The following is a 14,202-nucleotide window of genomic DNA, read 5'->3' on the forward strand; positions in this document are numbered from 1 at the left end:
AAATTATATTCAATAATTTTAATAAATGATCATATTGTATTTTACTTTTAAATGTAATTATATAAAAATATAATTAATATTTTCAATGATTTAAAAAAATTCTCTCAAAAACCAAGAGTGCTTCCTTTAGAGTTCTAGAGAAAGCAGTAACTGCTGCAGCTTGGGATGGAGAGGGCGGTGGTGATGATAGGGAGAGTAGCGACGAGATCTCCTTGTTGGCAGAAGAGCTCATCAATTATCTGTTAAAAGTTCAATGGTGGTGCCGAATGTAAAACCTACTTTGATTTGTTCTCTTTGGACAAAAAAACCATACAATCCAGATAGCTTTAGGGCTCAGATGAAGCGTATACAGAAAACAAGGAAAAGATTTGAGATCCAGAGTGCAGGACAGAATCTCTTTTTAATTGTTTTTATTCTGAAGAAGATTTGGAGATAGTCATGGAAGGACGGTTGTGGCTGTTCTGCAAATAACTTATTTTATTTGAGCGTTTAAACAAACCAGTGGAAAGAAGTCAAATTAGGTTAATCTCGTCACCGTTTTGGATCAAAATAGGTTCATGTTCTCTGGAATTCGATAAAAAAGATTTACTGCATGCTATTGGGGTTTCTTTTGGAGGCTTAATCAGATCTGAAATCCTTCTTCAGGCTTTCTTTTCAGAATGTTCCATTCTCCTATATTTCCCCCAAAACCATCAGACATAGGTTGATCTTTACACCCTGTATAGGAATATTGAACTCCCATCTATTTTAAAAAAGCATTTAATTTTAAACTCTTTTTACCAACTACGTTTGATTCAGCTTTTAATGCTATAGAAAATGGGGGATCATCTCTGACTTTATCTTTTTCTGCAGGACCCAACACAATGCAATCAGTAAGGCCATGCCCCATTCTTTTGCATCCAAAACAAAAGAGCGGTAACTTCTCATATTTAAAAGAAACCTATGATTTAAAATTGTTATCACTAGTAACAAAAATTCCTCTTTTGAGTGGTTTTTGAACATCCAAATTAATTCTTAATCGACATACATCATCATCAACATGCTGGAGCAGCTTTTGTTGAAACTTTGCGGTAGTCTCTGATTTGTTTACGAAGGGTGAATTGAATGAAATGAGTAGTACGATGGTGAAAGTTTCAACAAAAGCCACAAAGTCCAGCTGGAAAAGGAAAACTATATCGAAATTGGCAGATAGTAGTAAGGAGGAAAGTATTATGGGAAAAAGGAAGAGTCCAAAAGCTGATGTTGGAAAAATTATTACAGATTTATCACATGAATATGGTGTAAAAAGATTGAAATATGAAGAAGTTGTGAATCAAGAAGTTTCAGTGGATGCAATGATTGAAAACTCAGAACACATTTTTGCCTCAAATAATTATGGATCAGCGGCTGCCAAAAGGCAAGCCAACCGAGCGCAATGAAAAGCATTAGTTGGAATGTCCGTGGGTTGGAGAGTCCACGAGCAATTAGGAGGCTGCGACATTTTTTAAAGCAGCATAATCCCCAAATGGTCTTCTTAATAGAGACTAAAATCGATAAAAAATGCATGAAAAAAGCTAGGAGGAGTTGTGGTTTTATGAATGGCATCGACATTGAAGCTGAAGGTTCAAAGGGTGGACTAAGTCTAGCATGGAAAGGAGAGTTAACAGTTGTTCTGAAGAGTTTTTCCAAGTGGCATATTGACGTAATGATAAAGGAAGGAGATGCTCAAGAAGCTTGGAGGTTTACGGGGTTTTATGGCTCCCCTTATTCTAATAATAAAAGAACTTCATGGGACCTACTAAGAAAATTGGGTCAAGATCAAGATCTCCCATGGATAGTGTGTGGGGACTTCAACGAAATTATGTATTCTTTCGAGAAAAGTGGAGGAATTCAAAGGGAGCAAGGGAGAATGGAGGCTTTTAGGGAGGTTCTAAAAGAATCCCAACTAGTGGATATTGGGTACTCGGGGAATTGGTTCACTTGGGAAAGGGGAAATCTGCCAGAGACAAATATCAAGGAGAGACTGGATAGAGGAGTCGCAAATGAAAAATGGATGACTTTGTTCCCGTTGGGAAATATCTGTCATCTACCATATTCTACATCGGATCATCGTCCACTACTTTTAAACACAAACAGTGATGAGGTATATATTAGGAGTCATAAATTCAAATTTGAGGCATGGTAAACATTAGAGGATTTTCTAGAACAAGAAATTAAGGTTACATGAGAAGCATCTAATGACACGTTATCAGAGAAATTAGAGAGGTTACAAGTTTGATTGCAGAGCTGGGCAAGAACTATCAAAAAGAAGAAGGAAGGATTAAAAAGAAAACTTTCTAAAGATCTTGAAATTTTACTATAGAAAGAAAGGGACGATGAAATGATGGCACAGATCATTGATACAAAAATCCATCTTAATATGGAAATCGATAAAGATGAATTATATTGGGAACAAAGGGCAAGAGTAAATTGGCTTCGGTTTGGAGATAAGAATACAGGTTTTTTTCATAAGTGTGCTTCAACCCGCAAGCGAACCAACACAATATTTCGGCTGGAATCAGATGGAGGAAGGGAGATTACAGACGGTGCAGAGATTTGCGAGCTAGCTACCATGTTCTTTCAAAGGCTGTTTATGACGAACGGAGTTGGGGATTCATCTCATTTGTTAATGGGTATTGTTAATAAAATTTCACATGAGCAATACATTGCTCTATCGTCTCCCTTCACAGTAGAAGAAATCAAGATTGCTTTAAAAAGAATGGGGCCCACTAAAGCACCTGGCCCTGATGGCTTCCCAGCATTATTCTTTTAGAAATACTGGCATATCATTGGTAAAGATGTCAAAATTTTCTGTTTAGATATCCTAAATAATGATCAGAATTTTGAGGGCCTTAACAATACAGATATTGTGCTCATTCCTAAGGTCCCAAGTCTTACTAAACTAGTTAACTTTAGGCCTATTAGCTTATGCACGGTTATTTACAAAATTGTGGCAAAAACAATAGCAAAGCGCCTTCAAGGAGTCATTGGTAGCTGTATCGATACTGTCCAAAGTGCCTTTGTTCCAGGACGCCTCATTTCTAATAATGTACTTCTAGCATATGAAATCTTACATACGTTTCGACAAAAGTGCACAGGGAAAAAAAGCTATATGGCAGTGAAGCTAGACATGAGTAAAGCCTACGATAGAGTTGAATGGGATTTCCTAAAGGCAGTTATGCTACAAATGGGGTTTTCTAGAGAATGGGTTGGATTGATTATGAAATGTATTACTACAGTTTGTTATACTGTTAATATAAATGGAATGAATGGGAGAACCTTTCTAACTTCTAAGGGGCTTCGTCAAGGCGATCCACTTAGTCCGTTACTTTTTCTTATTTGCAGCGAGGGGCTTTTGTCATTGACAAGATTAGCAATGGGGGAAAGTTTGCTAAAAGGTGCAAAGGCAAGCCGAAGGGGGCCAGAAATTTCTCATTTACTTTTTGCGAATGATTGCATTTTATTTAGCGAAGCAACAATTAGGGGTACGACAATTCTGAAAGAAATACTTAAAGAATATGAATACTGCTCAGGCCAATGCGTGACTTTGGAAAAATCTACAATTTTCTACAGCTCAAGTACACTTGGAGACAAAAAAGATAAAATTCCATCTCTAGTTGGAGTTAGAAGTTCAACAAATATTGAAAAGTACTTGAGACTACCTAATGTTGTCGGAAGAAGGAAAAAAGAGTCTTTTCAAAATCTAAAAGAAAGTGTCTCTATGAGAATCGAAGGTTGGAGTACAAGATTTTTATCCCAAGGAGGAAAGGAAGTCTTTATTAAATAAGTACTCCAGGCTATCCCTATCTATGTTATGACTTGCTTTTTTTTACCAAATTCACTGTGTGTAGAGTTGGAAAGCATTTTTGCGAAGTTCTGGTGGCAAAAAGGCAATGGGAGAAGAAGAATTCATTGGTGCCTATGGAGACATTTGTATCGTGCCAAAAAAGAAGGCGGTATGGGGTTCAGAAGTATGGCTCAGTTTAATAAAGCTCTCTTAGCAAAACAGGGTTGGAGGATTTTAACTAATCCAGATTCATTAGTAACGAGAGTACTTAAAGCGAAATATTTTCTGGAAGTTGATTTTTTAAATTCACATTTAGAGAATAATTGTTCATACGTATAGAGAAGTATATGGGCAACAAAGAAGGTATTATCAGATAGACTTTACTGAAAGGTCGGTACGGGCACAAGCATTTCAGTTTTTAATGATAATTGGATTCCAGATTTTAGAAATGCTAGTTTTTATTCTGGTGAGGTCAATTCACAAGATTTTTAAGGTTGCTGAGTTAATCAATAATAACGTAAGAGAATGGAATAGGGAGTTGATTGTCAATACCTTCCCAGAAGAAGCAGCAGGTAAGATCCTCGGTATCCCACTGGCAAGAGAACCTCATGAGGACTTTCAGACTTGGAGCGGTGAACCTTCGGGTGAATTTTCAGTTCGTAGTGCCTATAAACTATTACAAAGCTTGGATCCTAGAGCTTACGCTTTACAAACCAACTACAAGGAATTCTATAAAAAATTATGGAGCATAGATCTACCACATAAAATTTTAATCACCATCTGGAAGATTTCATGGAATTATCTGCCTACTCGAGTGAATATTCTTTGTAAGAAACTGACAAACAGTACATTATGCCCTCAATGTGGTGAAGAACCAGAAACGATGAACCATCTTTTCCATCATTGTCCTGTATCAATATCAGTATGGAGAACTTTATCAACTTTAAACAGTATAAAGGAAACAAACTTAGATTTTGAACAGTGGCTTGCCATGACTCTTATTCTCCACCCTCAACCTCTCTGCAAACTGTTTTGCTGCGCGTTATGGGCCATCTGGGGAGACAGAAATACTCGTGTACATGACAAAACAAAAAGATCGGGTCAGGAGATTGCAAGCTTTGTTCTTAGCTATTTAGAAGAACTGGAAGCTGTTAAGAACAACAAGCCTAATATCGTCAAGGAAGTTAAAAAGTGGAAACCCCCACCTAGGCAGTTAATAAAAATAAATTTCGATGGAGCGTTTGACGAGTGTAATGAACAATCGGCCTCTGGGATAGTAGCCAGAAACAGTGAAGGGTTTGTTCTCCTATCATGTACAAAGCTTCATTTTGGAATGCCCTCTGCCTTCGCTGCCGAAGCGTTAGCTTGCAAGACAGCAACCAGGATAGGTTTCGACATGCAAGGGAAGGAAATCGTCATTGAAGGTGATTCTTTATCTATTATTAAAAGATGTAATGCTAAAGGGGAAGATAAATCGAAGATAGGGGCCTTTATACATGATATCCATCAGTTAAAATCCAGATCGGGCAATTTCAAGTTTTAATATACCCCTAGATCAGCGAATAGTTTAGCCTACATATTAGCTGATGAATCTCTAAGAAGGCAGGAAGGAACTTACCTGGTTGAAAGCGTGCCCATTTATGCCGAAAACCAGAGGAAAAATGACATGGAGAGAGAGCCAAATTGAAGAAGAAAGGAAATGAAAAGTTAGAGGGAAGTTTCAAATGGCTAAATCAATAGTCTCAGTGGTAAATGCTTCCCCTGAAATTTGATTCGCCATTAAAGATGAATTGACAGAAATGATGGTAATAACAGGCGATTAAAGTCTCTGATTGGACATTTGTACGGTGGTAATAAATGAGATTCTAGAATTCTCTTTTAGTTTATTTAGGTAGGATTTTATTTTTCTTTAAAGATAGATATTTTGTTTTGTCCGGGCTACTGTATTGGGCCCTTAGTTTGGTTTGGTTTTCCTGTGGACTTTGATTATGTTTTATATCAGCCCAATCTGATTATTTGTTTCAAAAAAAATCATATAAAAATATAAATAATTATGAAAAATATAAAAATTTTGTACCAATTGATATTTATTGATACATATTAATATTGATTAAAATGGAATAAAACACATTAATACCGTCAATGTGATACGGGGACTTCAAGATCTAATACAATAAACAACGAAGTCATAATAGATTTAAAATAAAAATAAAAGAAAATTGTAAGAAAAGAAAATAAAAAAGATTGGCTCCTTAATTGAAGAAATCGGCCCAAGGATGTGAATGATGCTGCTAAATGGATTTAAGGTCCAATTGATGTGCTTGAATTTGAAAAATGAGATATGGAATAAACAAGTTAGATATGGAATAAAGATAGCAAATAAATAAATAAATAAAAAGAAGAAAGATATTAATTAAGCTTTAAGAAATTTTAGAAGGGCTCCTAAAAATATTGATACTTGAGCTTGAAGCTTGACTTTGAAAGATTTGAAGGTGACGTACTCCAAAACATGGCAAGAAAAGAGAACTCTCAAAATAAATTTGTCTTATGCAAAGTAAAAAAAGAAATCTTTTTTAACTTTATTCAATTGTGTCTAATATGACTTGCCAAACCTCTTTTATATAAAATTTAAAGGAAATATAAACTACTCCGAAAATAATATAAAATTGGGCACTAATAATTTAATCTATAAGTAAACTCTATTTAATTAATTATCAAGTAATTAAAAATCTTAAAACTAATTAAATATTTAATTTTACAAGTATTATATAATTGAATCTCTAATTAAATGAATAAATAAACTCTATTCCTCATGAATATTTTTATCATTTCTCACTTCTTATTGTGTTTCTCTTTTCTTTCTAAATTTTTCTGAAATTGCTCTAAATTCCCGTGATTTTGATGATTACGATGTTGCCAAAATATTAATATTCTAATGATTAATTATTTAAGTCAACTAATCTTTTTTCATCAAAGATGAATTTTTAAGACGTGTGTGTAAGTTAACAAAGAATGGATGATATGGTCCAATATATTTGTCTAAAGGTTTAAACCTAGTGTCATTTTCAATTCCATACTTGTGATACTAATTTTCTTGCTTTCATCCTATTTCTTATTTCATTTTGTTTCAATGAAATGAGTTTTAGACTTAGAAGAAATCTATTTCCCCATACTTCAAACAAATAAAAATCTTCCTTTTATTTGCTCTAGTGTGAAAAGTGACTATTGGCTAAGCTTCATCTCATGGCAAACTTATTTGGGACAAAAGAGGTAGCAAAAGATAGTTTACCATTTTATGGAAAGAATTACGGAAGAAGGCCGTTTATCATAACAAATATGCAAAAATTCATTAAACAACTATAGTTAAACAATATTTATTTATTTCACCTTTGGGATTAAATATCTTAGATACATGATTTTACCATCCTTTTTCACTTTTTCCCATAAAGAATATAAAATTCATACTCATTTTGCTTAATGCCCCTAGTGAAGAGATGATTCTAAGGGTCTACTTGAACAAAATGTGGGATGTGCCTTGCATTTGTCAAACTCTTTGTAGGCACTTAGAAAGATAATCAATGAGCAATCGAAGAATGGTCAGAAAGATAATCAATGAGCAATCGAAGAATGGTTAAAACAAGACTAACGTCATGACGAGCAGCTAAATTACACCACGACGTGGTGATGTGTTCCCACATAAATCAAGTCTTTTCTTCCAGTTAAACTCTCTTATCTTTTCCCAATTGAACTCTAATAATTTTAGGAATATTTTAATCATATTATCTCACAAATTTTAGTCTATAAATAGGGTTCTTAGCAACCCTAGATTGACAAAACAACACAACAAAAAAAAGTTTAAGAGAATTTTGTGTTCTAGCCAGTGAGCTTTGTATTATTTGAGATTTGAAGGCTATTCGTTGCTTAAATTGGGTTTATTGCCAAAAAAACAAAAGAATTATCTAAGCTCAAAAAATGTAGTAGGGAAATGTTTTTTTTTTTTTTCAAGTTAAGGATGGATCAAAGATCTCTCAAATATGGATGTTTTTTTATGAAGAATCATTTGCTGAAGATTACAATCTTCCAACAATTCTTCATAAATGCTAAAGCACTTACGAAGGAACTTGCAAACTCAATTTGAACTTTCCCTAAATAATCATGGGCATGATTTTCACCATAAACGTTAGGGCACTTAAGTGGTAACTAATAGACTACATTTGAACTTTCTTTTAAGGCATGGATATTAATTTTCAAGAGTGCCAACGTAGATATGACTTTCAAAATTGAGTTACATATTATTATGTTAATTGTCTTCACATTCATTATTTAGGAATTAGAAAGTATATATTTAGGTATTAGAAAGTATATAGAAATGAAATGGATAAATGTCAAAAGATATGAAAAAAGTTGAACAAAAAACCAAATGTTATGGCAATGCATAATTTGTTAATTTATTGCAATGATAAAAGAATGCTAATAAATGTATAGGTAGAAAGGATCCTTTTTATAATTATAAAAAATTAATCGATGATGTCAACTTAAAACTTTCTCATCAAAATGCCCCATGGTGATTGGGCAAAGGATCTTCCCAAAAAGTTGGGTCTGTTTTCTCATCAAGCTTCAATTTATCATCTTAGACTAAACATTTTACTTTGGTTACTTTTGTTTCTGAGAAAACTTTGTTTCAGTTGTTGTTGAAATTAATCAAGTATGTTTGAGTGAAAAACTTGTGTTATAAATCTTTATATGAAGGGTTGTTTTTGAATTGATGTATACCTTATATATATATATAATGTGGAATCTTTTCTCCATTTTATCGGATGTGATCATGTTTAATTTAGAGAGGCAGTGTAAACTTTAAAAGCTATATATTTTTCTTGATTAACATATATCTATAATAATATAATATATATTTTTATCTTAATGTGCTAGAGATGAAAACTAGGAAGTTGGAACTCTTGGCATTAAGAATTTATTTTTGCATATTCTTAAATATTATAATGTATTATTACTAAACATATTATTATTGTAACTTTGACCATGTAAACTTACTTGATATTTGAATTCAATAATATTTATTTATTTAGTTTTATATATTATTTAAAATTTTCTATTAATGTGTATTTTAGTTTTTTTTTTTACTTAGATTATTCATTGAAAAATATCGTGGAGTTTCAAGATAGATGGGATAAAATAGAGATATAACAACTGTGATAAAAATTTAAAATGCGTCAGAATTTTGTAAATGAAATTAACATAAATTATAAGAGAAAAATTGTGATAGATTTTTGTAACAAAATTTAAATTTATAACAGATTTTAGTGAAGGAATATGTGTTGTATTTAGTGTTTTAAGTGTACACTTTCATTTTTTTGAAACAAATTGATTTAATAAAATATCTATTGATTACATTAATATTTCTTGTATACTATCATCAACGTTTTTGGCACACAAAGCAAAACAAAAGTAAATATTTGCTCACTAGTTATTTAAGGTTTAACTAATACTAAATAGTATTACGTGGCCGGATTGTAATATGGAAAGACAACTTATATTAGGAGACAAACCTAAACACATCCTTAGTCTAATTGAAAATGAGCAAACTAATTAAAAGACTAATATGTTGTCTACTAAGTCCAATTGGGAGGTGCTTTTTCTTGAATATTAGAGCGAATGACTCCCAGAAGATAGAGATAGAGATACCACTGATTAAACTCATAGTACATCCAACAAGACCCAAATAGAATACATTTTAAATCTATTTATAAATCTATTAACTTGTGACATTTATAGTGTGACATACATTAATCCTGAGTGGATGATGGACTATATTCACGTGACTCGAATACTTTGATATAAGTAAAAACCTTAGTTCAAATAGATAATGTAGAAGGCCCATTTCGCCCGGGCCCTTAGAATTATTTACAGCAAATAAATAAACCAAAAAAGTAAATTAAAAACCAAAATAAAAAAAACCAATAAAAGGTCCAAATTTATTAGTCCAAAGTCCATCAATTATAACAAGCCCAACTTCGGCCCAATTAAATACCAAATTTTACATTAAACCCAAATTAAAATTATTCCCAAAATAATCCCTAACCCAATTAAATAAACCTAACCCAAATGGAAACCTAAAACTTACTGGCCTAATAACCTCAACCCAAACACTTGGACCCAATGGTCCAATCTTATCATGGACCAAGTAACCCAATTCCAAGACTGGCCCAAATGGCCCAGCACATTTGGGGTTTTTGGAAGACTCTTCCCCCGTGCTGCAACGCTCACACTTGGTTCCCTCTGTACGGCCATCTCCACGTCAGTCGAACCTGCGAGAAGAAAAGAGTAACAGAATACAGTAAAGAAATAGCAAAAAAATGAGAAAAATTTGTATTTGTATTTTACGATCTCTATTCGGCTATAAAAAAGAGGTCGATTGTATACTGTAGGGGGCTACTGATGCATATTGAATACAAAATCAAAAAGCAACCAAAAAGTTAGAAGGTAACCTTAGATTCCGTTTCTTTTCTTTTCGATTTGTTTTTTCTCTTTGGTCTTGCATGTAGTTCTTTCGCATGAGAAAATAAAAAAGGGAAGGTGAAGGATTTACCTTCGCAAATGTGCCATCGGAGTCCTTATCTCCTTTGTCGAAATCGGAGTTTGAGATGGAATTTTGGGGCTAAAATCGACAATCCTCGAGTCTTGGTTCTAAACTGGGATAAAAGGGGCCTTTGCACATCATCATCCACCGATTACAGTGGTGAAATGGTGGTCGGACGGCGGGTTTCTGGATCAGCTGAATGGGGGAGGAGCATTTAGGGCTTTCCATTTCATTTTTTTCTCTTTTCTGGAATGGTTAAGTGTTTTATTTTTTTAGGTTTTTTTCCCTTTTATAAATGACATGAAATGACGTCGTTTAAGGACTAATTCAGTGGCCTTAAAACGACGTCGTATAGGCTGTACCTGAAGACCCGACCCAGACACAACCAGGATCCGCGTGTTTCGGTCTTTGAGGGGAATTTGCGCGATTAATCCCTCCATCTTGCTCTGTTATTCGATTGGGTCTTATTTCTATTTCTTTTGTTTTTTAATGTTTTCCTGAGATTTATGCGTAGTTTTAATTTAGTCTATCGTTAAACGCTATGTTTAGGAGCTTGGAATAATTGTATATTTGGCCCCTACTAGTTTGCGCGCACCTTATTTTAGTCCCTAATTCGGCTTTAACAATTTATTTATTTACTAATTATCCTTAAAATATTGTTTTGGTTTTCAATCTCATCCCTAATTTACTTAATTCATTTATCTACTTAATTTTAAACTGTTTTACTATATGATATTAAAAAAATATTTTATATACCATTCATTTTAAACTATTTTTATATATTATTTATTCTAATTTGTTTTAATGTAATGCTTATTAAAATTTATTTTACTATTTATTTAAAATAATTTTATATACATCATTTATTCTAAACTTTTATATATATATATATATATATATATATATTATTTATTTTAGATTTTTTCACGTATTAGGTAGCTTATTTTAGTTTTTTTTCATCTCTTATTATTTTAAAATTGTTATGTATTTAAATTTTCTCTTTTACATATATTGTTTTAACCTTTAATTATTTTTTATTAAATTATTTATATACCTTATTTTAGATTCATTTATTTATTTTAAAGTGTTTCAATATTATTTTTGCACTTATATATATATATATATATATATATATATATATATTTAAATGTTTTATATATCATCTGTTTTAAATTGTTGTATATTATTGATTCTTAAAACTACTTTTTACATTATTTTTAAATTTATTTATTATTTATATTCTATTTATTTTAATTTTCTTTATGTTTATTTTCTATTATTGTTTATATATATTGTTTAATACCTCTTAAAAATTTGTTAGCGTGAATATTGGAATAATATATGTTGAATGATTATTCGCCTTGTGTGTCGCATTTTGAATTCATTACTTTTTATATTGTTCATTTGTGTCATATTCGATTTTTTATGCTTTCCAACACCATGAGTTGTTAATGCTTTTGTAATGTGTTTTGGAAAGATAATATGTCGTCATTCTTATGCATGTTGTAATGTGTTTGGAAATTCGAGAAATTGTGCCCTAACGTCCAGGGTTTTGATTTACCGTTTGACCAAATAACCGAATATCCTTTTAAAATTTCAATGCATGAGTTTTGGAAATCATGAGATGATCTTGGTATCGAGGGTTTGAAATGTTGTATCCTAACGTGCTGGATATGATATTTTATTTCTTCAGAACAAGAGAATCTTAATATCCACTTCGAGTTATCCAAACATTTTTTAAAGGGATTGTATTTTAAATTTTTTTCAAATTTTCAACATTAGGACATTAATTAATCAATAAGGTACCAATTTTGGGTGCTGCGAGGGTGCTAATCCTTCCTCGCACGTAACTGACTCCCGAACCCGTTTTCTTGAATTTCGTAGGCCAAAATCAATATTTTAATAAAATAAAATGTTTTATAGGTGATTCGATCACACCTAAATAAAAAATTTTGGTGGCGACTCCATATTTCTTTTTAAAGTCGATCCTCGTTTTTCAAAATAAAAAATGGTTTCGACAGCCTGACAACTCCACTAGGGACAAATAAGAGAGTCAAGCCGTAAAATTGATTATTTTTTGTGCTTTTGTCGAAAATTGAAAATTTGATTTGAAAAATCATGATTCTTTTGTTGCATTTGTTTGTGATCCTTATGATTGTTGTGGTTTGAGTCTCGTAGGATACTCTTGCATTGCATTACATGAACATTGTGGTTACACCTTTAAGTGGGAGTGAGAAACTATGCCTTCATGAGGTTTTCACCTCCACATGGGCTAGTGGACTGCTTCTGGGAGACATCTGTACTTATGTCTTCATGAGATTTTCATCTTCGTATGGCCATAGGGAAATGTATTCCCCTGAATTGAACTCGATCCATATGAGCCTATGATGGGTGAGGATTGAGGAATCTGCTGGTTCAAGTACCATTCATTTAAAATTGAACTGCATATAGTGAACCCTAAGAGCCCACCCTAGGTCGAGCTATGTTGAACCTTAGCGGTTACCCAAATAGATGTTTGACTATTTTTTGTTTGCTTTGAGTTTTATCATTTGTATATGATACTGAATTGTTGTGTTTTGTTTTGGCTGTAATTGCATGACATTGCATATTAAAGAGGTGTCAATTCGTGTTCGGTTACTAAGTTAGAAGGCTTGCCATGGAGAATGAATTTCTTGATAAAGTAGAGGATAATGCGGTTGTCCGTATATGGTCAGAGAAATTACAATTAGTGAAAGGGGATATTCTAGCTGAGGGGTATACATCGGAGTTGTAGGACTTCACTCGTATCAATGTGACACAAAATAAACTTCAGGAATTGAGAGATATATGGGCCCATTGGGATGATGAGACTAAGCAGCTGTTTCACCATAATTATGGTGCTCTACCCTACTTGCTCGACAACAAGGTGGACAAGCATTTGTTTCGGGCTATGGCTTAGTTTTGGAACCCTGCCTATTGTTGTTTCACTTTTGGAAAGGTGGACTTGGTGCCCACTGTAGAAGAATATACCACTTTGCTTCGTTGTCCAAAGATCCAAGTCAGCAAAGCTTACTCTAGGGCCGCTAATGTCTCAAATTTTGTGAAGAAGTTAATGAATATTACCGGGATGAGTGAACATTGGGTTATGGGATGGTAAATGCAGTCCTTGGGTGAGTTCGAGGGACCTGATCCTAGCACATCTAGATGTAAAGAAGAAAGTTGACATCTTCGCCTTGAGTATTTATGGTTTGGTAATCTTTCCTAAAACTTTAAGGCATATAGATGAAGCAGTCACTGATTTATTTGATCGACTTGATAAAAGGGTCACACCTGTACCTGCAATTCTAGTCGAGACATTCAGATCTTTGAACATGTGTCGGAGGGAAGGCGAAGGCAGATTTATCGGATGTGCACACTATTATTGGTATGGTTTTATGGTCATTTCTGGAAGGTGGACAAAGTCTCTTACTGAGTCTTCTCTGAGAATTATTCCCCATTAAAGGAGGAAGCAGCTACGCAAATGAGGGACGACATATCAGAGGAAAGGTGGATGACAATTCGTCAAAATCTCAAAGAAGAGGATGTTGAATGAAGAGCCCTTTGGATTGTCCTCGATAAGATCCTTTATCAGTGTGGGAGTTTTGATTGGGTACCTTTGCTTGGAATTTGGGGAGCCATTGGATATGCCTTTTTGCTCGTATTAAGGCAGTACAAATCAAGGCAGTTTATACCGGTGACATACAGACTAGCTCAATGTGAGTTCTCGTACAAGGGGGACAATTATAAGAAAAAGGTTTGAGAGATTTCTAATGCTTGAAAGGAG

The 14,202-nt window shown here is 33.3% G+C and overlaps 1 protein-coding gene across 1 annotated transcript; it reads left to right on the forward strand.

Moving 5' to 3' along the window:
* Positions 1 to 1,414: 1,414 nt before the first annotated feature.
* On the forward strand, positions 1,415 to 5,348 carry LOC108458646 (uncharacterized). Its single transcript, XM_017758052.1, has 5 exons — positions 1,415 to 2,122; positions 2,342 to 2,776; positions 2,858 to 3,790; positions 3,870 to 3,989; positions 4,245 to 5,348. The coding sequence occupies exons 1-5, from the start codon at positions 1,415 to 1,417 to the stop codon at positions 5,346 to 5,348; spliced, it is 3,300 nt and encodes a 1,099-aa protein (XP_017613541.1).
* Positions 5,349 to 14,202: the final 8,854 nt, after the last annotated feature.

This window comes from Gossypium arboreum, chromosome 4 (assembly GCF_025698485.1).
Source record: "Gossypium arboreum isolate Shixiya-1 chromosome 4, ASM2569848v2, whole genome shotgun sequence".
Taxonomy (NCBI): domain Eukaryota; kingdom Viridiplantae; phylum Streptophyta; class Magnoliopsida; order Malvales; family Malvaceae; genus Gossypium; species Gossypium arboreum.